Here is a 26,659-nt window from a genome sequence, read left to right as displayed (position 1 = left end):
TCATCTCATTTAATTCTCATAGTAGCATTCTAAGACAGTTGTTTTCTACAGAGAAAGAGGACTAACCCAGAGGTAAAGTGAATTGTCTAAGATAACATTTTGGGCAAGTCATCTTCTTTTCCAGGCTTTCATGTCTTCATAAACTTTTGTCCTACCATTCATCTACCTATCCACCCACCCAGAAAACCATCAATGATGCCTGCTCCAGGAATGAGAAATATGTTTCACCTTAAGAGTGTTGAGAAGGGAGCCAGGCACAGCGGCTCACGCTTGTAATAACAGCACTTTGGGAGGCCAAGGCAGGTGGATCACCTGAGGTCAGGAGTTTGAGACCAGCTTGATCAACATGGAGAAACCCCATTTCTACTAAAATACAAAAATTAGCCAGGCATGGTGGCACATGCCTACTTGGGAGGCTGAGGCAAGAGAATCGCTTGAACCCAGGAGGCGGAGGTTGCAGTGAGCCGAGATTGCGCCATTGCACTCCAGCCTGGGCAACAAGAGGGAAACTCCATCTCAAAAATAAAAAAGAAAGAGTGTTGAGAAGGATTCTGAGGCTGCATCTAAACTCAGTGGGAAAGTGTGATTGATATGTGATGTCTGTTATAAGCACAAGAATGGATAGAGGCAATATTTAATCTATTTACCCACCATTGGTGACCTTCCAGGATGCCTAGGGAAATAACTTGACTCTCATTTATGTATTCCAACAATGAAAAATGCAGTTGGAATGCCAAGGATGACACAGAGGGCTTGGAGAGTTAGAGTGGGTCACCCTCACGTGCTGTCCTTGCTGTCCCCCCAGCTCCGCCAGCGGTTTGAGCTGGAGATCGAGCGGATGAAGCAGATGCACCAGAAGGACCGTGAGGACAAGGAGGAGGAACTGGAGGATGTCCGTCAGTCCTGCCAGAAGCGGGTATGTGAGCAGTGAACACAGCTGTACCGTTGGGTCCTGGAAGGTCTGGTATGGATGCCCTTTTCCTTAGAGTGAGGAGGAGAACAGGGTCTGGGATCTGGGGACAAGCTCTTTCTGCAACCACCTGAGACGTTAGCATCGAGGTGCCTTCAAGGGTATAGGAGCGGAAATGCCTATCTTAAATAGGATCTTGGAACTTCCAGAAGCCTCTAGAACCATCCAGCATAATGGCTCAGAGAGGTCTACTAAGTCCCCGTAATGCCATGTGACTGATGCCAAGGACTTCTAAATTTCAATAATAGAATCAATTCTTTCTTACTATTTTCCTTACAAGTCAAACCATTTCTTAACATTTTATCCAAGGTCTTTGTAGCCATTCCAGTGTGCAAAAAAGGAATAACCCCTTGACATGTTATCACCTAGAAGCCATCATTATTACTATTTTAAGTGTTCTTTTATAGCTCTCTTTCACTCTGTATACACACATGCAGATTTGTGGAGATACCATTTTCACTAAATGAGACTATGCGGTTCTGAAGCCTGTAGTCTCCGCAGTTTTCATGGCCTCTTTTCGTGTCTGTAAATACAGATCTAACTTAAATGTTTAATGGCTTAACAGTTTTTCACCCAAAGCATGTCCTCAACTTATACAATAAATCCCCTATCATTGGACATTTAGGTTGCTTCCAGTTTTCTGCCCTTATAACTAGTGCCAAGGTAAACATTCTTAGAGCTGTATTGATGGATGTGAATGTAGGGTCTACAAAGTGGAACTGCTGGAAAGCTTCGGGTTAAGCCTCGTTTAACAGGTTCTCGCATTATGGAGTACATAATCTTTAATGACCTTCCCTCCCTTCTCATCCCCTGAATCATACCTGTGTACAGAGTACACTCAACTCTGCCTTGCTTGATGTATAGTTTTTGTTATTTTGTGTATTTTTCAAGATGATTTTAGCTTTTCCAATCTTAATTCTAAAACAGGTATAGAGTGGTTCGTATTTCTCTCACTCCTAAACGAAATTTTTGAAACGAGCTTGCTTTCTATAGAAGTGACCATCAATCAGTGCTTTTTCCCCCCCTCCATGGGTCAGGAGACGGAAGCTCTCAGTCCCTGCCCATGTTTCTTCAGGTGAAGGTTGCATACATTTCTGGTTTATTCTAAGAATGCCTCAAAGTATGGTGTGCGCCCTCAGCCAGGGCTCCAATGAGTTGGAGATGTGACCCAGACTCTCCGGAGGCTTTTCTCTGGATAGATTTATAAAAGGAGAGAGTGAAGTCAGAGAAAGGTGTTTTTCTCCTTATGACAAACACTGATATTGACTTCTCATTCTGATGACTGCTCTGTTCAGTCTATCTCTCACGTTGGCAGGAAATCAATAGTTAGTGACCTGGGTGGGAATGCTGGAGCTGTCTGGGGTGGCAGAAAGAGCTGGGGTCAGCAGACAGGACACTAACTCCTCTAAACAGCCACTAATTTCAGAGTATGCACTTTGGATTTTCCCTGGGACTTAGTTTGCCCACCCGTGAAATAGGATCTCTGATGGTATGAGGTGGAAATGGAGGATGGAGGGGATGAGATAAGGTACACAACAGAGGCTGGTGGGGGTGGTCTGCAAAGTGCAGCCACAGTGGGGTATTTGCTTTAGTGGGAAATGTCTGTGTTTGCTGGGTAATTGCTGAGAAATCAGAGCCAGTTGCAAATTAAATGAGTTGCTTATAGTCAGATGTCTTAGTTCAGGCTGCTGTAGCAGAATCCCATTGTCTAGGTGGCTTAAATGATAACATTTATTTATCACAGTTCTGGAGGCTGGCAAATCTGAGATCGAGGTGCTGGCAGGTTCAGTGTCTGGCGAGGGCTCTCTTCCTGGCTTGCAGACCACCACCTCCTGTTTGTAGACTCACATGATGGAGAAAGAGAGAGAGGAAGACAGCTCTCTGGTTCTCTTCAGGCACTCACCCCACTGTGAAAATTCCACCTTCATGGCTTCATCTAAACCTAATTACCTCCTTAGGGCCCCACCTCCAGATACCACTGCACTGAGGGTTAGGGTTTCACCATATGAATTTTGGAGGGCCACATATAGTTTATAACACCAAAAAATCTCAAATGCAACTTCTTTTATTGCATCATTGTGTATTTAATAAAGGAGGGGGATGCATTTTTGATATGTTGGTCATAATATTGTGCAGAGCCTTTAAAAATCAGAGTGCAAAGACTTGCAAATATTCAACAGTGGCCATGGCTACAGGAGGGAGGCATCTGTTCTATTGGGAACCTGGGGGAGGGGGTTTCACAGTTAATGGCGAGAGATTCCCCATCATTGACCAGCCCTCCCTTCTGTTGTCCAGCTCCCAAGCTTTTAGGTTCTTAAGTTCTCCCACAGAGACACCACCTGCCAATCACTAGGGCAGGCTCATGGAACAAAGCCACAAGCTGTACATTTTTCCTCCTCCTGAGGGTCCTTGCCTTGTGGGGTTTGTCCGGATGGAGTTCATTTACCCTGTGTATGCTTCCGCTCTGTGTATCCACAGCTCCGTCAGCTGGAAATGCAGCTGGAGCAAGAATATGAAGAGAAGCAGATGGTCCTCCATGAGAAGCAAGATTTGGAAGGCTTGATCGGAACCCTCTGTGACCAGGTAAGGGGGAGACATCGGCAGACATTCAGGAGTGCCTCAGGGACCTATTTGAGAGACGGACTCATGGGGAGAACAGCTTGAGGGATACCCTCTCCTCCATCAGCTCTGTTCCCACCATATTCACTGGCTCTTCAAAGAGAACTTCAGGTGCCTGCAAACAGCAGGGTTTTTGTAAGAACCCATGGGGAATAAACAGAGTGCGTCCAGCCAGGAGCGATGGAGAAGGCTGTCTTTGCCTTCAGCAGCTGTTGGGATCAGAGTGTAGACAGTCCTTCCTTTAAGGGGATGTGTGTGAATGGCCACTGCACACATGACTGCCCTCCTGAGAACATGACATTTGCTAGAAGCAGTCAGCCTTGGAGCCAGGCAAATGTAGCTTTAAGCCTCGGAGGGACCACTTCTGTCTACACGGCTTTGAGTGAGCTAGTTAACCACTCCGAGCTTCTGGAGAGCAGAGCCTTATGGGGTTGTGGCTATCACTGTACACCAGGGTTCTCAACCGCCCGTCAGTGTACACCAGGGTCCTCAACTGCACCACTATGAACATCTGGAGCTGGATCATTCCTTGAGGTAGAGGGGCTGTCCTGTGCATTGTGGGATATTGTGCAGTATCCCTGACCTCTACCCACCACATTGTGGTAGCACACACCTCAGTTGTGACCACCAAAAATGTCTAGACATTGCCCAGTGTCCTTTGGGGAAAAGAAATCAACTTCCCTCACTACTGAGAACTGTTGCTTTACTAATGTAGCCAGCAGAGCTCAGAGCCAGCTTCCGATTTCAGAGTTGCAAGGAATGGCTCTTCCACCTCCCAGATACTCTATTCCCTTCCTGTGCTGCTGCTACATGAAATCCCAGTGCTGGAGAGAAATACCTGTGGCTTCTATGATTTCTTTTAAAGTATCAAAGGAGTGTATTTTAATGTATTTGCTTAACATGGGCCCCATGTCTATTAATTAGTAATGGTCTTGTTATCAATATCCTTCCCTAGATTCACTAACTTTATTCACAAAACAACGTGGGTCCACTTCAGATGATCATCTTGGGCAGCCATGCCTTGGACAAAATAAATGCTTATTATGTATTGAAAAACCAATTGATTTAGTGAGTGATTTCCACAGCAGGGACATCACAGCAGCAAGAGTAAGAGTTGGAAACTGAGGGAGTCGATATAATCTTCCTTCGTCTCTGGGTTTTCTAATTTTCCAGCCAAGAAATTGGGACCATTGAATTCAGAGTCATTGAGGTGGCTTTCCTTCAGCATCAGGGCGAGAGCACAGCCCAGTACCAGATTCTAGAATGACAGTGGGCAATCACTGAGAGAAGGCTGCATTCTATTCAGCACAGTTTGAGAAAACAGAATAGATAATCTAATAAAGCCAGGTTTTTATACATACTGCAAAAATAAATTTTACATGTAAAGAGAAGGTAAGTTTAGATGAATAAAAAGCCAGCTTTGTGTTAGTCACCAAACTGGATCCTTTTAATAAATTAGCACGTTTGATGATTTTAAGTGTTTTTGTTATGACCTTTGCCAAACCCATGGAAAAGCAGAACAAATAATGTAATTGGTGTTTATGAATCAAGCTGTCAGGGTTCACATAAATTAACATTTTGCCACTTCTTATTCAGATGTTTTTAAGGAAACAAAACATTTTAAGAACGGTTGGTGGCCTCTTTACGTCCCTTCCTAATCTCACTCCTGGCTCTGCTTTCCTCTTTCTTTCCTCCCTCCCCAGATGAAACCATTCCCTGGGGTTTGAAGTGTATAATTCCCCTGAATGTATATTTCAACTTCAGCCACAGGTAGCAATATGGTTCTGCACTTTACTTTGTCCCCCTCTATATTATGTTTTTGAGATTAGTCCATAATGATACATGCAGCTCTAATTAATTCATTTAATTTCCACGCAGCATTCATTTTTAAAAATCTCCTTCTTCTATTGGTGGGTAGTTAGTTACTTCCACCCTAAAACCCAAAACTGCAATGCATAGTCTCATATCTGTCTCACTGTGCACACGGGCGAGAGTCTCTCCAGGGTATGTAGCTGAAAGAGGAATTGCTGGCTCCTGGGAATGTACAATTTGGGAATTATTAAATATCACTCAGATTGTTCCCCAAAGTGATTGCAGCAGTTTCCACCGTCACTAGACGTGTCTTGAGATTTTACTTCTTCACGTCCCCACCAACGTGCAGCACTGTCAGACATTTTTAAACATTTTTTCCAGGCATCGGGTGCTAAATGGTATTGCATGGCCCTCATTGCTAGGGATGCTGTGCATTTTTCACATGTTGGTTGTGGCCTTTTCTTATGTGAATTGCCTATTCATAGAATTTTGTCTCATTTTTCTCTATTGATCGTTCATGACCTTTATACAAGATGTGAATCCATTTTTGGTTATGTATTTTACAAATATCTCCTAGACTATGCATAATTGTTTCACTTTGTTTATAATGTCCTTAGCTTAATAAAAAATATTTTTAATATAGTTGTGTTAACCATGTTTTATGGTTTGTGCTTTTATATCTTAAGATACTCTTCTTTTATTATTATTATTATTATTATTATTATTTTTTTTTTTTTGAGATGGAGTCTCGCTCTGTCACCCAGGTTGGAGTGCAGTGGCCGGATCTCAGCTCACTGCAAGCTCCGCCTCCTGGGTTTACGCCATTCTCCTGCCTCAGCCTCCCGAGTAGCTGGGACTACAGGTGCCCGTCACCTCGCCCGGCTAGTTTTTTTTTGTATTTTTTTTAGTAGAGATGGGGTTTCACCGTGTTAGCCAGGATGGTCTCGATCTCCTGACCTCGTGATCCGCCTGTCTTGGCCTCCCAAAGTGCTGGGATTGCAGGCTTGAGCCACTGCGCCCGGCCACTTTATTATTATTTTACTTTAAGTTGTAGGGTACATGTGCACAATGTGCAGGTTTGTTACATATGTATACATGTGCCATATTGGTGTGCTGCACCCATTAACTTGTCATTTACATTAGGTGTATCTTCTAATGCTATCCTTCCCCCCTCCCACCTCCCCACAATAGGCCCCAGTGTGTGATGTTGCCCTTCCTGTGTCCAAGTGATCTCATTGTTCAATTCCTACCTATAAATGAGAACATGTGGTGTTTGGTTTTCTGTTCTTGTGATAGTTTGCTGAGAATGATGGTTTCCAGCTGCATCCATGTCCCTACAAAAGACGTGAACTCATCCTTTTTTATGGCTGCATAGTATTCCATGGTGTATATGTGCCCCATTTTCTTAATCCAGTCTGTCACTGATGGACATTTGGGTTGATTCCAAGTCTTTGCTATTGTGAATAGTGCTGCAATAAACATAACGTGTGCATGTGTCTTTATAGCAGCATGATTTATAATCCTTTGGGTATATACCCAGTAATGGGATGGCTGGGTGAAATGGTATTTCTAGTTCTAGATCCTTGAGGAATCGCCACACTGTCTTCCAAATGGTTGAACTAGTTTACAGTCCCACCAACAGTGTCAAAGTGTTCCTATTTCTCCACATCCTCTCCAGCGTCTGTTGTTTCCTGATTTTTTAATGATTGCCTTTCTAACTGGTGTGAGATGTTATCTCATTGTGGTTTTGATTTGCATTTCTCTGATGGTGAGTGATGATGAGCATTTTTTTTCATGTGTCTGTTGGCTGTATGAATGTCGTCTTTTGAGAAGTGTCTGTTCATATCCTTTGCCCACTTTTTGATGGGGTTGTTTGTTTTTTTCTTGTAAATTTGTTTGAGTTCTTTGTAGGTTCTGGATATTAGCTCCTTGTCAGATGAGTAGATTGCAAAAATTTTCTCCCATTCTGTAGGTTACCTGTTCACTCTGATGGTAGTTTCTTTTGCTGTGCAGAAGCTCTTTAGTTTAATTAGATCCCATTTGTCAATTTTGGCTTTTGTTGCCATTGCTTTTGGTGTTTTAGACATGAAGTCCTTGCCCATGCCTATGTCCTGAATGGTATTCCCTAGGTTTTCTTCTAGGGTTTTTATGGTTTTAGGTCTAACATTTAAGTCTCTAATCCATCTTGAATTAATTTTCGTATAAGGAGTAAGGAAAGGATCCAGTTTCAGCTTTCTACTTATGGCTAGCCAATTTTCCCAGCACCATTTATTAAATAGGGAATCCTTTCCCCGTTTCTTTTTTTTGTCAGGTTTGTCAAAGATCAGATGGCTGTAGATGTGTAGTATTGTTTCTGAGGGCTCTGTTCCATTGGTCTATATCTCTGTTTTGGTACCAGTACCATGCTGTTTTGGTTACTATAGCTTTGTAGTATAGTTTGAAGTCGGGTAGCGTGATGCCTCCAGCTTTGTTCTTTTGACTTAGGATTGTCTTGGCAATGCAGGGTCTTTTTTGGTTCCATATGAACTTTAAAGCAGTTTTTTCCAATTCTGTGAAGGAAGTCATTGGTAGCTTAATGGGGATGGCATTGAATCTATAAATTACCTTGGGCAGTATGGCCATTTTCACAATATTGATTCTTCCTTTCCATGAGCATGGTATGTTCTTCCATTTGTTTGTGTCCTCTTTTATTTCACTGAGCAGTGGTTTGTAGTTCTCCTTGAAGAGGTCCTTCACATCCCTTGTAAGTTGGATTCCTAGGTATTTTATTCTCTTTGAAGCTTTGTGAATGGGAGTTCATTCATGATCTGGCTCTCTGTTTGTCTGTTACTGGTGTATAAGAATGCTTGTGATTTCTGCACATTGATTTTGTATCCTGAGACTTTGCTGAAGTTGCTTATCAGCTTAAGGAGATTTTGGGCTGAGACGATGGGGTTTTCTAAATATATAATCATGTCATCTGTAAACAGGAACAATTTAACTTCTTCTTTTCCTAACTGAATACCCTTTATTTCTTTATCTTGCCTGATTGCCCTATCCAGAACTTCCAACACTATGTTGAATAGGAGTGGTGAGAGAGGGCATCCCTGTCTTGTGCCAGTTTTCAAAAGGAATGCTTCCAGTTTTTGCCCATTCAGTATGATATTGGCTGTGGGTTTGTCATAAATAGCTCTTATTATTTTGAGATACAGTCCATCAATACTGAATTTATTGAGAGTTTTTAGCACGAAGGGCTGTTGAATTTTGTCAAAGGCCTTTTCTGCATCTATTGAGATAATCATGTGGTTTTTGTCTTTGGTTCTGTTTATATGCTGGATTACATTTATTGATTTGCATATGTTGAACCAGCCTTGCATCCCAGGGATGAAGCCCACTTGATCATGGTGGATAAGCTTTTTGATGTGCTGCTGGATTTGGTTTGCCAGTATTTTATTGAGGATTTTTGCATTGATGTTCATCAGGGATATTGGCCTAAAATTCTCTTTTTTTGTTGTGTCTCTGCCAGGCTTTGGTATCAGGATGGTGTTGGCCTCATAAAATGAGTTAGGGAGGATTCCCTCTTTTTCTACTGATTGGAATAGTTTCAGAAGGAATGGTACCAGCTCCTCCTTGTACCTCTGGTAGAATTCGGCTGTGAATCCATCTGGTCCTGGACTTTTTTTGGTTGGTAGGCTATTAATTATTGCCTCCGTTTCAGAGCCTGCTATTTGTCTATTCAGGGATTCAACTTCTTCCTGGTTGAGTCTTGGGAGAGTGTAAGTGTCCAGGAAATTATCCATTTCTTCTAGGTTTTGCGTAGAGGTGTTTATAGTACTCTCTGATGGTAGTTTGTATTTCTGTGGGGTTGGTGGTGATATCCCCTTTATCATTTTTTATTGTGTCTATTTGATTCTTCTCTCTTTTCTTCTTTATTAGTCTTGCTAGCAGTCTGTCAATTTTGTTGATCTTTTCAAAAAACCAGGTCTGATTTTTTGGAGGGTTTTTTGTGTCTCTATCTCCTTCAGTTCTGCTCTGATCTTAGTTATTTCTTGCCTTCTGCTAGCTTTTGAATGTGTTTGCTCTTGCTTCTCTAGTTCTTTTAATTGTGATGTTAGGGTGTCAATTTTAGATCTTTCCTGCTTTCTCTTGTGTGCATTTAGTGCTATAAATTTCCCTCTACACACTGCTTTAAATGTGTCCCAGAGATTCTGGTATGTTGTATCTTTGTTCTCATTGGTTTCAAAGAACATCTTTATTTCCGCCTTCATTTTGTTATGTACCCAGTAGTCATTCAGGAGCAGGTTGTTCAGTTTCCATGTAATTGAGCGGTTTTGATTGAGTTTCTTAGTCCTGAGTTCTAGTTTGATTGGACTGTGGTCTGAGAGACAGTTTGTTATAATTTCTGTTCTCTTACATTTGCTGAGGAGTGCTTTATTTCCAACTATGTGGTCAAGTTTGGAATAAGTGCGATGTGGTGCTGAGAAGAATGTATATTCTGTTGATTTGGGGTGGAGAGTTCTGTAGATGTCTATTAGGTCTGCTTGGTGCAGAGTTGAGTTCAATTCCTGGATATCCTTGTTAACTTTCTGTCTCGTTGATCTGTCTAATGTTGACAGTGGGGTGTTGAAGTCTCCCATTATTATTGTATGGGAGTCTAAGTCTCTTTGTAAGTCTCTAAGGACTTGCTTTATGAATCTGGGTGCTCCTGTATTGGGTGCATATATATTTAGAATAGTTAGCTCTTCCTGATGAATTGATCCCTTTACCATTATGTAATAGCCTTCTTTGTCTCTTTTGATCTTTGATAGTTTAAAGTCTGTTTTATCAGAGACTAGGATTGCAACCCCTGCTTTTTTTTTGTTTTCCATTTGCTTGGTAGATCTTCCTCCATCCCTTTATTTTGAGCCTATGTGTGTCTCTGCATGTGAGATGACTCTCCTGAGTACAGCAGACTGATGGGTCTTGACTCTTTATCCAATTTGCCAGTCTGTGTCTTTTAATTGGACCGTTAGTCCATTTGCATTTAAGATTAATATTGTTATGTGTGAACTTGATCCTGTCATTATGATATTAGCTGGTTATTTTGCTCATTAGTTGATGCAGTTTCTTCCTATCATCGATGGACTTTACATTTTGGCATGTTTTGCAATGGCTGGTACTGGTTGTTCCTTTCCATGTTTAGTGCTTCCTTCAGGATCTCTTGTAGGGCAGGCCTGGTGGTGACAAAATCTCTAAGCATTTGCTTGTCTGTAAAGGATTTTATTTCTCCTTCACTTATGAAACTTAGTTTGGCTGGATATGAAATTCTGGGCTGAAAATTCTTTTCTTTAAGAATGTTGAATATTGGCCCCCACTCTCTTCTGGCTTGTAGAGTTTCTGCTGAGAGATCTGCTGTTAGTCTGATGGGCTTCCCTTTGTGGGTAACCCGACCTTTCTCTCTGGCTGCCCTTAACATTTTTTCCTTCATTTCAACTTTGGTAAATCTGACAATTATGTGTCTTGGAGTTGCTCTTCTTGAGGAGTATCTTTGTGGCATTCTCTGTATTTCCTGAATTTGAATGTTGGCCTGCCTTACTAGGTTGGGGAAGTTCTCCTGGATGATATCCTGCAGAGTGTTTTCCAACTTGGTTCCATTTTCCCCGTCACTTTCAGGCACACCAATCAGACGTAGATTTGGTCTTTTCACATAATTCCATATTTCTTGGAGGCTTTGTCCATTTCTTTTTACTCTTTTTTCTCTACACTTCTCTTCTCGCTTCATTTCATTCATTTGATCTTCAATCACTGATACTCTTTCTTCCAGTTGATCGAGTTGGTTACTGAAGCTTGCGCATTTGTCACGTAGTTCTCGTGTTATGGTTTTCATCTCTGTCAGTTCTTTTAAGGTCTTCTCTGCATTGATTATTCTAGTTATCCATTCATCCATTCTTTTTTCAAGGATTTTAGTTTCTTTGTGCTGGTTCCGTAGTTCCTCCTTTAGCTCTGAGAAGTTTGATCGACTGAAGCCTTCTTCTCTCAACTCATCAAAGTCATTCTCCATCTAGCTTTGTTCCATTGCTGGCAATGAGCTGCGTTCCTTTGGAGGGGGAGACGCGCTCTGATTTTTTGAATTTCCAGCTTTTCTGCACTGCTTTTTCCCCATCTTTGTGGTTTTATCTGCCTTTGGTCTTTGATGATGGTGATATACTGATGGGGTTTTGGTGTGGGTGTCCCTCCTGTTTGTTAGTTTTCCTTCTAACAGTCAGGACCCTCAGCTGCAGTTCTGTTGGAATTTGCTTGAGGTCCACTCCAGACCCTGTTTGCCTGGGTATCAGCAGCGGAGGCTGCAGAAGATAGAATATTGCTGAACAGCGAGTGTTGCTGTCTAATTCTTGCTCTGGAAACTTCGTCTCAGGGGTGTACCCAGCAGTGTGAGGTGTGAGGTGTCGGTCTGCACCTCAGTTGAAAATGCAGAAATCACCCGTCTTCTGTGTTGCTCATGCTGTGAACTGGAGGCTGGAACTGTTCCTATTCGGCCATCTTCAAGATACTCTTCTTTAACTGAGTTCATAGAACTGTCATCATGTGTCTTAGTAGTTCTAAAGTATTGCTTTTGACTTTTTTTTTTTTTTTTTTGGAGACAGAGTCTCGCTCTGTCACCCAGGCTGGGGTGCAGTGGTGCCATCTTAGCTCACTGCAAGCTCCGCCTCCCAGGTTCACACCATTCTCCTGCCTCAGCCTCCTGAGCAGCTGGGACTACAGGCACCCGCTGCCTATAGTCCCATTGAGGCAACAAAGATCTCAACAAATTTAAAAAATAGTTATACTTTCTATGTCTTGTTTCTTTTTCTTACCTTATTTCATTTGCTTGGGCCTCCAGTATAAGATTGAATGGTAGAGAAAGATGTTTGACATCCTTTTCTTGTTCCTGACCTTAATAGGAGTGCTTCTAAAGTTTTGTGATACACATATTTGCAGTGTATTTGGTAATTACAGTGATGCATTGCTTAGTGACAGAGATACTTTCTGAGAGATGCATCATTAGACAATTTCATCATTGTGGGAACATCCTAGAGTACATTCACACAAACCTAAATGGGATAGCCTTCTACACACCTAGGCTATCTGATATAGTCCATTGCTCCTGGGGTACAAACCTGTACAGCATGTTACTGTACCGAGTTTGGTAGGCAATTGTGACATAGTGGTAAGTATTTGTGTACCTAAACATATCTCAACATAGAAAAGGTACAGCAAAAGTATGGTATTATAAGTTTATGGGACCACCATTGTATATACAGTCCCTCACTGATGGAAATGTAATGTGGCATGTAACTGTAACTTTAATAAGGTTAAATCAGTCTTGTGTTTGTAATTTTCTAATATCTTAAAAAACGATGTTTTATTATTGAATATTGTGTGCTTTTTCTGCAATTGTTGATAATCTGATGACCTGTCTCAATCTATTAATGTAGTATATTTTAGATATTTAATGTATCCTGATGTATTTCCCAGATAAACCTTTCTTAGTGTCATATGTTTTCAATACATGGCTCTTTTGGATTGCTACCAGTTTATTGAGAGTTTATTTAGGATTTTTGAAACCAGGCACATAAGTAAGATTGGTTTGTAATTTTTTTCTCTTAGACTTTGCCAAGTGTTATACTAATCTCATAAAATGAGTTCACAACTATTTCTGAGACAATTTTTTGTAAAATTTGGATCATGCAGTTCTTGCAAATTTGATACAATTTGCTTGTAACCCTATTTGATTACTGTGCCAAAATGCTATAATCATAACTGAACACAAATTCAGGTATAATTCTTTTCCTTACTGAGTGAACTTTGGTAACTAAAATGTTTCTAGACATTTATTATTTCATCTAATTTTTCAAATAGGTTAACATAAAAAATGTTCATGGTATTTTGTTTAAAAAATTCTACTGTATCAGATTATTTTCTTTTTAATCATAATAATGTTTACTTTTGAGTTTTTTGTGGTTAATGATGATTAGTCTTGTTAGAGTTTTATGTGTAATCCCTTCAAATAACCTGCTTTTGTTTTATTGCTTCTTTGTTGTGTATTTGTTTCTTTTTCCTTCTTTTTTCCACTGATTAGTTTTTTGTTTTTTCTGTGTGTGTGTTTTTTTTTTTTTTTTGAAATGGAGTCTCACTGTGTCGCCCAGGCTGGAGTGCAGTGGCGCGATCTCAGCTCACTGCAAGCCCCTCTCCTGGGGTGACGCCATTCTCCTGCCTCAGCCTCCCAAGTAGCTGGGACTACAGGCTCCCACCACCACGCCCGGTTAATCTTTTGTATTTTTAGTAGAGACAGGGTTTCACCGTGTTAGCCAGGATGGTCTTGATCTCCTGACCTCATGATCCACAAGCCTTGGCTCCCAAAGTGCTGAGATTACTGACGTGAGCTACCGTGCCCGGCCCCATTGGTTTAGATTTTTGTTCTTGGTCTTCAGTTTTAGTATTAAAATGTTTGACTCACCTTCAATATTTTGTTTCCCACTTAAAATGTTTTCTTTTAAGTACATTTAAGATAATACATTTACCTGGAATTGCTGTTTTAGCGCCATATACTAAGTGTTTTGTCTTATCTTTTGTTCTTTTTTCTTTTAATCTGTAAGCTATCTAGAACTCGAGTTTCAAGTTTATTAACATTTAGGATGATGATTTAGGATAGAATAACTTTCTATTGTTAATTTTTAATTTAAGGGCACTTTGGATAGATAACATGGTAGAATGTGTAACATCTTTTCTTTGAAATTGTAGAGATCTCTTTGTTGCTCTAGTTATTGGTAGAGTTTAATAAACTATTGTGTGTGGCTGGGCACAGTGGCTCACACCTGTAATCCCAGCACTTTGGGAGGCCAAGATGGGCAGATCATTTGAGATCAGGAGTTTGAGACCAGCCTGACCAACATGGTGAAACCCTGCCTCTACTAAAAATATAAAAATTGGCCAGGTGTTGTGGTGGGCACCTGTAATCCCAGCTGCTCAGGAGGCTGAGGCATGAGAATCACTAGAACCCAGGAGGCAGAGGTTGTAGTGAGCCAAGATCACGCCACTGCCCTCCAACCTGGGTGACAGAGTGAGACCTTTTCTCAAAAATAAAAATAAAACCAAAGAAACAAAAATGAACTATTGAGTGGAAAATAATGTAACTGTTTATGAGGCATAGGGTTCTATACGTGGCAAATAAATCAAGCTTGTTAATTTTTTATTTCAACATTATATACAAATGTAAAAGCATAAGCCATAAAGAAAAGTTTTAAAATACATGATTATGTATTTTTAAAAACTACCTCCTGTTAACTTTGGTTTTGAGTTCTTGATCAGTTTCTGAGAGAGTCCTGTTATATCCTTACCATGAGAGTTGTTATTCCAAGTTTTGTTAACAATTCTGTCATAGTTTCTCTTTATGTATTTATGGTTATATATTTAGGTGCATCTAAGTTTTGTATTGCTTTATTTTCTTGAAGATCATTGCTTCGATTCTTACCTGGTGTCTTTCTTTCTCCATGAATGAGTTTTGCCTTATTTTATTTTGCTTGATTTATTTTAGTCAGTTTACCTGCAAGACCTTTTTCTATTTCATTTTAAAGATTTGTAGGGGTGTGTGTGTGCATGTTCATGTGTTTTCTTTAAACAGCTGGATAATTTCAATGCAATATTTTAGTCTAGCTTTTCATATAAAAATTTAATTTATTTACATATGTTATAATGACTGATATATTTGAAACTATTTTGTATTATCTTATTTTGTGTTTTTTTAGTTTCATGTTCCTTTACATTGCTCTCCCTCTATTGCTTTCCTACTTTTAGATAGATTGATGTTTCCTGTGTTCTCTTTTGAGCTATTGGTTCAGAAGCTACAAACTTTATTTCTGTTCGTTTGGTTGTTACTCATAAATTTCAAGATATATGCTTAATCATATTTTTTTACCAACATTAATTTTCACAGTAATGCTGTGGGTTAGATATTATTATTTCCTTCATATAAATGAAAGAAGTAAGGCTCGGAAAAGTAAAGCAACTTGCCCAGGATTGCCTAGCAAGTTAGTACCCTAGGAGGATTCTAAAGGAGGTCTATATTATTTGAATGTCTATCATTTTAAAAACCTATTATGATTCTGCTTAAAAGCAATAAGGTCCACTTAGCTAGAACCATATTTTTGTGGACCATCTTTTTTTCATCGTGTTCTCAGGCAGCCAGTTCTGCCATTAATTTGTGAAACCTGTAGCAACATGCATTCTCTCTCCAAGCCTCAATTTCCCCATCTGTAAAGTGGTTTGATTATCCCTAACAGCACGTCTAGATCATATTTTAATAGTGCTTGGAGATTCTTTTGACAATGGACATTTAACAAGTTCCCCCAAATAATTTGCCTTTAGATAAATGGTGAACCAACTAAGACTGCAATATAGTTACTCATAACAACACTAAACATCATGTAGATTTATTGGTTAATTATTAACCATCTTTATCAAAGTTTGAAGCTTTGTGCTACAAAATGGAAACTCGCAGCATGACATTTATTTCCCATTAACCTAATGAGTGGTATTTTTTGCCCTCCTCGCTTGTAGCCATTTATTATAAATGGGAGGATGACTGGTCTGAGATTTTCTTGTGAATTTTGTTTGCAGTGCTTCCTCTGAAAAGTGCCAGCATTTTCAGGGCCTTTCAGGCAGTGAAGATCGTAGAATCTGAGCCATCTCTACTGCATGGTCAGTGTCAACATCAGGGAATGTCCCTGATGCTAACTCGCCCCACAGGAGAATTAAAGGCACTCTAGGGTATGCGCAAAACAAAAACAGACACAAATATAAGAAATGTGCAAAGCCCACTGCCTAAGCGTAATCATGGTAAGAGTCTGGGTTCTAGAGTAAGTAAATCTGGGTTCATGAAGCAGCTCCACTAGGCACTGTGATGCAATGGTTAGAGACTTACATCCTAATGCTGAGCTGCCTGGATTCAGATCTCTGCATAGCCACTTAGTAGCAGTATGACGTTGGGCAGATCATTTCTTTCATATCAGTTGTTCCTCCATGTAAGAGCCCTGGAAAACCTCTTTTACTTTGTAACCTGCCCCCCACCCACTCCAGGGTTTTATACCCTCATGGCAACCACCCAGAAATGCATAGCCCAGATTGTTTCTCGCCTCTCTGCCTCTACTCATTAAGTGCCTTCTACCTAAAACATCCTGCCTCTACCTCCCCTCGCTAGCGGTAGCTACCTTCTACTTCCCAATTCCATCCCAGCCTGAGCTGGATAATGCTCTTCTGTGCTCCCATGATGTATTTTTTTTCAGAATTAAAGACTAAAACACACCTATCTAATGGTATATTTTACTAAAATTACCACTCTCCAGCCAGAAAAGCTGGATTCATATTCCAACTCTGCCACTTACTAGCTGTGTGAACTGAGGCAAATTACCTCATCTTTGCAAACTTCAGTTTCATTATCTGTAAAATGGGAATCATAATACTATACACCTCATCGATTCATCATGATGACTAAATGCATTAATAGCTATAAAGTGTTTAGAATAGTATATGACACTTAGAAAGTGTCTATAAATGTAAGCTGTTACTACATTTGCAAAGGCAATAGTAATAAGGTCTGTTTAAGGAGATTGTCACAGGAGTTAAATGCAATAACACGTGACAAAGAACCTGGCACAATGCCCAGCCCTCAGTTCAGCAGGTGAGACTGTGTGTGTGTGTGTGTGTGTGTATAATAGAACAGCATTTTGAACCTACCAAAAACAATACATTTCAGATATAAAGACCATATTCTAAGAACCAACTTGTTTGTCAAAGAATTCAAAACCAGCAGTGGAGAAATAGAAATACAAAATTTGGAGGAACACGTTCTAGGTCATCAGACAATACTCACAATCCTTTATATTTGCAAAGCACTCAACAGCATACAAAGTGCTTTGGAATCCAATATCACGTCTGATCCTTGTCTTATCTCAACAGGAAGGACAGGGTGTTTTTTTAACCTCTCCTTTTGTGGATGAGAAAACTCAGGTTCAGAGATGTGGTGTGACTCAGCCACTGTTCCATCATCAACAAATGCTGAGCCAGGGTTTAAAGCTTAGATCTGCTCATTCTCAACCCCGTGTTTTTTCTAGAATATTCCAGGACATTCTGAGCATCCCAGGAAATGGTTAGCATTTGATGTGGAGACACAGATTTCCAGGTGTGTAAAAACCACATCCCAGTGTTGAGGGACCTGCACCCTGTTTTCCTTAAAACTCCCCATCTGATGGACAGGCCCATATTGTATCCTCTGGTCTCCTGAAGAGTCCGAGAAAGGAGTCGTTAGTTTCTTTCAGGGATGTTAACACGTTGTCTTTTAAGTCAGTGCTGTTTCTAGAGAGGTGACCGACCGGCTGTTGAAATTTCATGTAGGGCCCAGTGTAATTCTGTACCTCTTCTGCTTTGGCTTAGCCTGTACTTTTTGGTCACTGAAAGCTGTCAAGGAGTCTAAGGTCACAGTCCTGGTGCCCAGTCCAGGATGTGGCTTCTTTGGGACTCCCTCAACAGCTGTCCCTGGCAAATTCAAGATTCTGGGGGAAGGAATGTACTCACCTCTGGGTAAGGTTCCTCTGCAGCAAATGATGTCATTTTCTTGTCCTTAAACTGGAAAACAGGACCAAAGGACAGAAAAGATTGACTTAGATCATCAAAAGGAGCACATTTACAATTTACTGAGGTGTAACACACATACAGAGGACTCCATACCCCACGTGTACAGCTCAATGAATTTTCATAAACTCATACAACAACACCCAGATCAATAACATTAATAACTCCCCAGAAATCGAGAGGCTCTGTCCAGTCCCTGCCCACCCAGAACTGTCCTAACTTCTGTCAGCAGAACCTGGCCAGCAGCAGAGGGATTCACCTGGCACATGAGGCTCTTACAAGATGAGGTGAGGTCATACTGATGACTTGTGCGCAAAAGGTGGGATGATGGAGTGACTTTGGATCCATATGAGCTATGATAGCAGCAATGATAGCAACTCATATTTCTTGTACATTTATTGTGTGTCAAGCATTAGGCTAGGCAGGTATTTAATTTTCACAGCAGCCCAATGTGGTTGGTGCCAATCCCATTTCTCAGTTGAGGAAACTGAGGCTCGGGGAGGAGAATGGTCTTGCCCAAGGTCACACAGTGTGAGTGGCAAAGGCAGGATTTAAACCAGGGAGCCTGGTTCCGGAAAACTTAGACCCTGGCCACTGCTTTGCCACCTAAGCTCATGGGTCTTCCTTTGGCTTTCAGATTGGCCATCGGGACTTTGATGTGGAGAAGCGACTTCGGAGAGACCTCAGGAGGACACATGCACTGTTGTCAGACGTGCAGCTCCTTCTCGGCACCATGGAGGATGGCAAGACATCAGTCAGCAAGGAGGAGCTGGAGAAAGTGCACAGCCAGGTGGGGGTCATGGGATCCCCTTGAGAATCAGGGTGGGGAGGATGCTACGACCTGCAGGGAATGGCTTTCCCTCCCAGGTATGAGCGGAACCGTGGTGCCAACCTCCGACTTTCACAGAACTGCAGGGAGATGGGGGGCATTTCGGGGCTGCAAGGGTCACATGGAGTGTCGGTGAGGAGGAGGGATCTAAGAAGGAGTCCTGTTGCCTTCTTCAGAGATGATGTCTGGAGGACTTGGGCAGATCAACACTAGCCAGAATGGCTGAGTGCTGTGTGCCTGGTCTGTGTGTGTGTGTGTGTGTGTGGGTGGGTGGTGTGTATATGAGCCAAATAGCAATAGTGCCAGTCATGCAAAACCAATGCTTAACAACAGCAACAGTTATACAAACGTTGGCAGTTTGACTGCCTATTAGTATGCTAATGATATTGATCAAGACATGATGTTGACCACTGGCTGCTACCAGCTGGAGCCCTCACTAGGTACTGGGTCCTCTGTATCTCAGGACCCAGTATTGTGCTGCATGCTGTTCTCAGGATTGCTGAGTGAGGTGAGGATCATCAACTTCATTTCACAAGTTCAGGTGATTGGGTGGCAGAAAGGCGTGATGACCTACCCAAAGTCACGCAGCTTGAAAGCAGCAGAATCAGGATTTGAACCCAGATCTTCAGGCTCTACCGTCCCTGGCTGCTTCAAAGGAGGACAGGAGGAGTGGCAAGGTTGAGGATGGTAGGGAAGTGAGGCCAGAGCAGAGCCCGGGGACCTGAGGAGATGTCATGCGTGTGGGCTGTTCCGGCGACAGACAGTGTGGTCCAGGGCAGCCAGTGTTGAGAAATGTGAATGGATCTGACAGGGTGGTGCAAGCCTTGGGGAGAGAGGTCCCAAAGCTGAATGATGTAGCAGGAACTCAGTATTTGCTACCAGTCCCCATGGGTAGCTGAAGATACCTGGGGAGGCTTAGAGCTCTGCTGGGAGTGTTGTGTCCTTGCAATTGATGTTACCTTTCCTTGGATCAGTCATTCTTGCTAAGCCCAGATGCCTTCACCACCTTCCTTCCTGGAGGATTACCATCCCTTCCTCCAGTCAGAGGCTGAGCCAAGCCTGGAACTCGTGTTTCCCAACTCCAAACCCAGTGCTGTTCTCTCTTCCTTCTGGAGACACAGCCCATGATGACCAGCAGGTCTCCAGGAAAGCAGCAAAAGGCAACAGACTATAGTGCCAATGGTTGGAAACAGAGATCCCAGAGCTTCTGCCGCTTCCAGTCTCTGGTGTCAGTTGCTATCTGTAAAACAAAACATTTCAGTTAGAGCTTATTCGCTTAGCTAGAAGACCTCAACTAAAACAAAACCAGACGAAGACCTGAATTCAGACCTGATTTGGAGTTCACCAGTCTCTCTGTTAATGCCCATTTCCTCTCCCAGGATCCAACCTGGGACCGCACGCTGCTTTTTATTGCCATGCCTGCCCAGTCCCCTCTGTTCTGGGACAGTTTCTCAGGCTGACCTTGCTTTTCAGGACCCTGACAGTCTTGAGGAACACTGGACAGATATCCCATGGGATGTTCTCTAATCTGGGTTTGATGGTTTTCTCATGAATAGACCGAGTTTATGCTATTGGAAAGAATATGACAGAAGTAAACTTGTTAAACCAGAAGACACTGGGAGGACCCTTCCATCTTGAAAATTCTATGACTCTTAGCCATCTCCTTTATCAGATCATTCTCTTCTAGGGTGATCCGCCCTCCTGACTTATCTGAGACTGTCTTAGTTTTAGTGCTACCAGTTCTGGGTCCTGGGCAAGCCAGGATGGCTGGTCATTCTGTCCTCTTCATGGCCATGTCAGGAAGCCAGTATCGCCTGTGCTTGACCGCATCACCCTGCTTAATCCTCATGATGCTCCTAGGGGAGGGGAGGTGGCATTGTGCCCATTTTACAGATGAGGAAATGTTGTCCAGAGGTGGCAAGTGGTGTGCCCAAAGTAACACAGTAGGTAAGTGGCAGAGTCGGGGTTTTGAATACAAAGCTTGTGATTCTAAGTGCAGACTTGGGAGATGCTTTTGACTCACATTGCATCTTCCTGTCTGCTTGGCTGACCAGGTGGGTAGGGAACCTTGAGCCACCTGGCTTGCCTCCAGGGAGGCAGAGTTGCTGTGTGATGGCTCAGCCAGGGGCCAGGCATTTTGAGTTGAAGCAACTCGCTTGGCAGAAGGCCACATGCCTGCCCATCTTCCATCAAAATGTCCCCAGTGCCACAATACCCAAACCTCCCCTCCCCCAACAGGTGGATGTTTTTGAAAAGAAACCACAGAGATTTTGTTACTTTTTCTTTTTTTGTTTTATTAAGTATTCATGAGAATTCGCCCTCTGCAGGGTTAAAATGCATGTTCTTGGGAAAAAGTGGTATTTAATGAAGGCGCTTTGAGCTGAATCAAAGAGCCTCATTCTTCTGAAAGTCCTTCTTCCCAGTCTCTGCATCCGGCTCCTATCAAAGGAAATCCACAGCCTTGGCTTTTCGTTGCTGTTGTCATGGAAATCGTTATAAGGATGGGATCGCATGGACCAGAGGTCAGGATACAGTTGCTTTGGCTCCCAGCGCACGTGTCCCGGATGCCAGAGTCAGAGCTAATCAAATAAAGCAGTGATGACATTGGGCATTGCTGCATCTCCTCTCCAATATACAGTATTTGTCCTTTGCCTGAAGGCTCCAGGGACATAGGTAGGGAAAGCAGACAGGAGGAGGAAGGAAGAGGGAGCTAACTTTGCTGCTGGCTGCTGCTTAAGTGCGGAGCATGATGCTGAACAATTTCATTCATTCAATATTTATGCAGCACCTACTGTGTGTCAGGCAGTGTGCTAAATATAAGCACCATGGATAGTGAGACAGCAGTGGTACCCACCATCACAGAAGTTACATCTGATGGAAAAGAAGACAAACGATGATACGAATAAATAGAATCATCCCACACCTTAATTTCAATGAGAAAGGAAATAAATAGGGTGCTAAGATAGAGAACTGCAGGGGCGTCCTGTTTAGCTTGGGTGGTCAGCTAAAATACCCTGGGAGAAGGAGAAACAGACAGGGACCAGAACATACGGGGCCTGGAAGGTTTGGATTTTATCCCAGGGGTGGTGAGAAGCCATTGGGAGGTTGTGAGTGAAGCGTGACAGAATCGGATTCATGTTTTAGAGGATTGTTGTTCTGCGTGGAGATCGGATTATGGAAGGTATGAGGGGATATCCTTAGAAGGCTAACGCACCCTTCTAGGCCAGAGGAAATGGTCACCTGGGTTGGGGGAGTATTGATAGAGATGGCAAGAAGGGACAAACGTGGGGTTGATTGGGAATCGATGGGATGTGCAGATGAGGTTTGGTTAGCAACATTTAAGTGTGTTATTTCAGAACGTCCTTGCCATAACCCTAGGAGGTGGCTATCCCTATTTTCAACCCATTTTACTAACGAAGAGGCAGTCTCTGAGAGGTTGAGTAATTTACCTAAGGGCCCACAGCAATACATGTCCTATACCCTTACAACTTGGTTTGCCTAATGTGGGTCCTATTAACTTTTATTGTCAGGCACTTACTACGTACCAGACTTTTCCTTAGTGTCTCGGAGGTTTCTCAGATTTGGCTGCACATCAGAGAAGTTAAACACCATTTTAAAATCACAGACTTCTGGATTCTGCCCCCTCCCCACCCCCCGCATTTAAAAATAAATCAAGTTTTGGTTGGAATTCAGGATCTGCATTTTTAAACAACCACACTGGGGGATTCTGGGGGAACCATAGGCTTTATTTATCCCTCAGAACACCCGTTTGAGTTCAGTGGTAGTATGTCTATTTTGCAGATGGGAAAACTGCCACTGAGGTTATATTAGTGTGACACATCTTATTTTCACCTGTTTTAAAATTAGTTAATTTTTGAGTACAGAAAACTGGATCCAGCACTTGCTAATTCACGACCTTTGACAAGTGTCTTGACCTCTCTGAGCCCTTTTTCTAAAGCGAAGCAGCATCATCACATGACGGCCGGGGGCTGAGGAGGGAAAGCCAGTGAAGGCTTCAGAAACTTGAACAGGTGGCCGGGCACAGTGGCTCACTCCTGTAATCCCAGCACTTTGGGAAGCTGAGGCGGGTGGATCACCTGAGGTCAGGAGTTCGAGACCAGCCTGGTTAACATGGTGAAACCCTGTCTCTACTGAAAATACAAAAATTAGCCGGGTGTGGTCGTACATGACTGTAATCCCAGCTACTCGGGAGGCCGAGGCAGGAGAATCACTTGAACCCAGGAGGCAGAGGTTGCGGTGAACTGAGATCACACCACTGCACTCCAGCCTGGGCAACAGAGCGAGACCCTGTCTCAAAAAAAAAAAAAAAAGAAAAGAAAAAAGGAAAAAGAAAAAAAAAAAGAAAAGAGAAACTTGAACATGTTCTGTGACCTTTACACTCACTCACTGTGATGATGGAAAACCTAGAGAAAGGTGTTTTTTTTTTTTTCTTTTTTTGAGACAGTCTCGCTGTGTCACCCAGGCTAGAGTGCAGTGGCCCCATCTCTGGCTCACTGCAAACTCTGCCTCCCAGGTTCAAGCAATTCTTCTGTCTCAGCCTCCGGAGTAGCTGGAATTACAGACATCTGCTACCACGCCCTGCTAATTTTTGTATTTTTAGTAGAGATGGGGTTTCACCATGTTGGCCAGGTTTCACTGAGTTGGTCTCTAACTCCTGGCCTCAAGTGATCCGCCCACCTCAGCCTCCCAAAGTGCTGGGATTATAGGCATGAGTCACCGCACCCAGTCAAAAGGTTTGTTGTATAAAGGACATGTAGGAGGGAATGTGTTCGAATGCACCTATCAGAGAGAACTGTATTCACTCTGCAAATATGGATACGATCTCCACTCTGGGATGAATTTGGGGCCAAGCTACAGGGATAAAGAGGAAACGTCAAGGTCTCTGCCTTTAAGGGGCTCCTAGTCCTAGAAGCAGGCTATAACAAGCAGAGTGATAAACTCTTTATTGGAGGAATATTTGGATTAGCTAAAGAGGAGGCCCTTAATTTTGCTTTGAGAGAGGAGCTGGTAGCTTTGGCTGTCTCTTTAAAGATGGAAATGAATTTCTGGTTAGACAAGGTACATGTATGTAGCCATTCTAGGAGGAAGCACCGGTGCATAAAAGGGCAGAGGCACACAGAGACAGAAAGCATATTCAATTTGACGTGGTATTGCTGGAATATAAGGTATCCAGGGGTAAAAAGGGCAGAGAGGATAGTACCAGTAATGGAGGCTGGAGCCCATTCATGAATGGTTTAATGAGCTTGGCTGAGGAGCTTTCATTTTATCCCAAAGCCATAGGGAGCCACAGAAAGCTATTGAGCAGAGGAAGGTGTGGCCAGAATGGCTTGTAAAAATTGGCAGGATTCCAGGTGCAATGGTTCACACCTATAATCCTAGCACTTTGGGAGACAGAGGGAGGTCTTTTTCTGTGAGCCCAGGAGTTTGAGACCAGCCTGGGCAACGTAGTAAGACCCAGTCTCCAAAAAAAAAAAAAAAAAAAAAAAAAAAAAAAGGCAAGTCCCCAGCTAAATCACAGGAGCCCTGATGTGCAGAATATCAGGCTCTACCAGCAGCAACGGAGCTTCCCTTAGCTACAGTATCTTCTCTCCAGATGGGCAGGCACCGCCTCTGTCCATTGCCCCCGCATCTAGAACCCTAAGATAATCATTTGGTTCTTTTCTCCCAGTTTCCCTCTATTGGGAGCTTTGGATACATCTCAGTGAACACCTGAGGCTTAAAACCCTCAGGTAGATAGAGCACAGAAGACTCCTGAAAGCCATATATAGGATTCAAATCCTGCCAGTGCCACTTACCTTGCTGCAGATCTTGGGCAAGTCACCTGCCTTGCATAGAGTCTTTCTTGCCTAATAAGGGGGTATGATAATCCCAGCTGATTGGGCTGGTAGAAAGAACACTGGACCGGCTGGGCGCGGTGGCTCAAGCCTGTAATCCCAGCACTTTGGGAGGCCGAGACGGGTGGATCACGAGGTCAGGAGATCGAGACCATCCTGGCTAACACGGTGAAACCCCATCTCTACTAAAAAATACAAAAAAGTAGCCAGGTGAGGTGGCGGGCGCCTGTAGTCCCAGCTACTCGGGAGGCTGAGGCAGGAGAATGGCGTAAACCTGGGAGGCGGAGCTTGCAGTGAGCTGAGATCCAGCCACTGCACCCCAGCCTGGGCGGCAGAGCAAGACTCCGTCTCAAAAAAAAAAAAAAAAAAAAAACACTGGACCATGGATTTGAAAGGAGTCATTAAATTGAAAACTCTAAGACAGTGATCTCCTGGCCAGGCGTGGTGGTTCATGCCTGTAATCCCAGCACTTTGGGAGGCCAAGGCGGGCAGGTAACCTGAGGTCAGGAATTCAAGACCAGCCTGACCAACATGGAGAAACCTCATCTCTACTAAAAATACAAAAATTAGCCAGGCATGGTGGCGCATGCCTGTAATCCCAGCTACTTGGGAGTCTGAGGCAGGAGAATCGCTTGAACCTGGGAGGTGGAGGTTGCTGTGAGCCGAGATCATGCCATTGCACTCCAACCTGGGCAACAAGAGTGAAACTGTCTCAAAAAAAAAAAAAAAAAAAAAAACGATTTCAAAATATAACATAACATCCTCATTGGCTCTCTCCTTTCATTCACCGGTGTCAGCTATTGGAAAATTTTAGTTTCTGAGCACATGATTTTATACGACCTCGTGGAACAGGGAGGCAGACAAGGTGTGGGGTTGATCTAATGACACCTGTTTTTTTTCCAGAGTCAATTTCTAATTAATTCCCACGGAATGTTTCCACTGGAAACAAACTAATCTGGAGACAGAAGCAATTCCAACAACCAAGATATATAATTGAGATAATCGCTGTGCACAAATGACATCTGTGAACAGCAGATGCTAACACCTGGCTCCAAGGAGAAAGTGGGAGATGGCGTCTGCTACAGGGCAGCGGTTGCTTTTTCTCTCCCCCTATTTGATTCATGCTTATGACCTTTGTCTCTTCCACAGAGGAAATACGTTATTTGCTTTCTGTTAAATAGAGAAGGATTTACACTGAACTCTTTAGTCGTTTACTTAATTCATGCCGGGGGCTGTATTCACCTCTTCTTGCTGAGAACAAAGCTGCCGCCAAGTCATTGTACCCTCTAAATGGCTCTGAAATGCATCCGCCCCATCTCTCTCTGCTTGTATTGCAGTCCACCTGAATATCTTGTACTTGGATTTCTCTCAAGTTGGCTGGCCTCCGGTCTTGTCTGAGCGATCTTTGTACGTCTGATCTTTGGAGAGAGAATTTTAAAATGTAAATGCAAAGTTGGTTCTTTGTATGTTCAAGATCCATGGGTAGTTTCTCTTTGCCTTCAGCCTAAAGTCCAGGTTTCTTACCTTGACCTACAGGGATGCATATTTTGGCACCTACTGTCCTTTCACCCCTCACCCAAAGCTTAGAATGACTTTGTATCCTCTGCACCTGCCCTCACCCCTTCACCTTTGCCCAAGCAATGCCCTTGGCTGAGTTCTTGGTTCTTCCCCTGATCCCTCTTTGCCTGATGAGCACCTAAGCATTCTGTGAAGCTGACTTTGGGTGTCCTGTCTTGGAGCCCTCTCGGACCTCCATGGGCTGGGTGAGGGTGCCGCCTCTCTTTCCTCACAATCTGCCCCTAAGTTAGTACTTGCCACTCCCTGCAATTATCCCTTTGTTTCCATCATTTTCTTTCCAACCCCTTAAAGGCAGGGACTGGAATGAGTAAACATAGTAAGAGACTTAGCCAAAGTCACAAAGGATTCATAAAAATCCCAGCCGGGTTTGAA

At 42.8% G+C, this 26,659-nt stretch overlaps 1 protein-coding gene across 5 annotated transcripts in view; it reads left to right on the top strand.

Moving 5' to 3' along the window:
- MYO18B (myosin XVIIIB) overlaps window positions 1–26,659 on the top strand; it is a 300,194-nt gene that overhangs the window by 170,719 nt on the left and 102,816 nt on the right. For all 5 annotated transcript variants that reach the window (XM_065522341.1, XM_074004130.1, XM_065522339.1 and 2 more), the window contains 3 exons: window positions 806–916; window positions 3,449–3,553; window positions 18,663–18,815. In XM_065522341.1, the coding sequence (XP_065378413.1) occupies window positions 806–916; window positions 3,449–3,553; window positions 18,663–18,815 (369 nt within the window). The remainder of the gene's footprint in view (window positions 1–805; window positions 917–3,448; window positions 3,554–18,662; window positions 18,816–26,659) is intronic.

Source organism: Macaca fascicularis, chromosome 10, assembly GCF_037993035.2.
Source record: "Macaca fascicularis isolate 582-1 chromosome 10, T2T-MFA8v1.1".
Lineage (NCBI taxonomy): Eukaryota > Metazoa > Chordata > Mammalia > Primates > Cercopithecidae > Macaca > Macaca fascicularis.
This window is presented reverse-complemented; position numbering and strand designations above follow the sequence as displayed.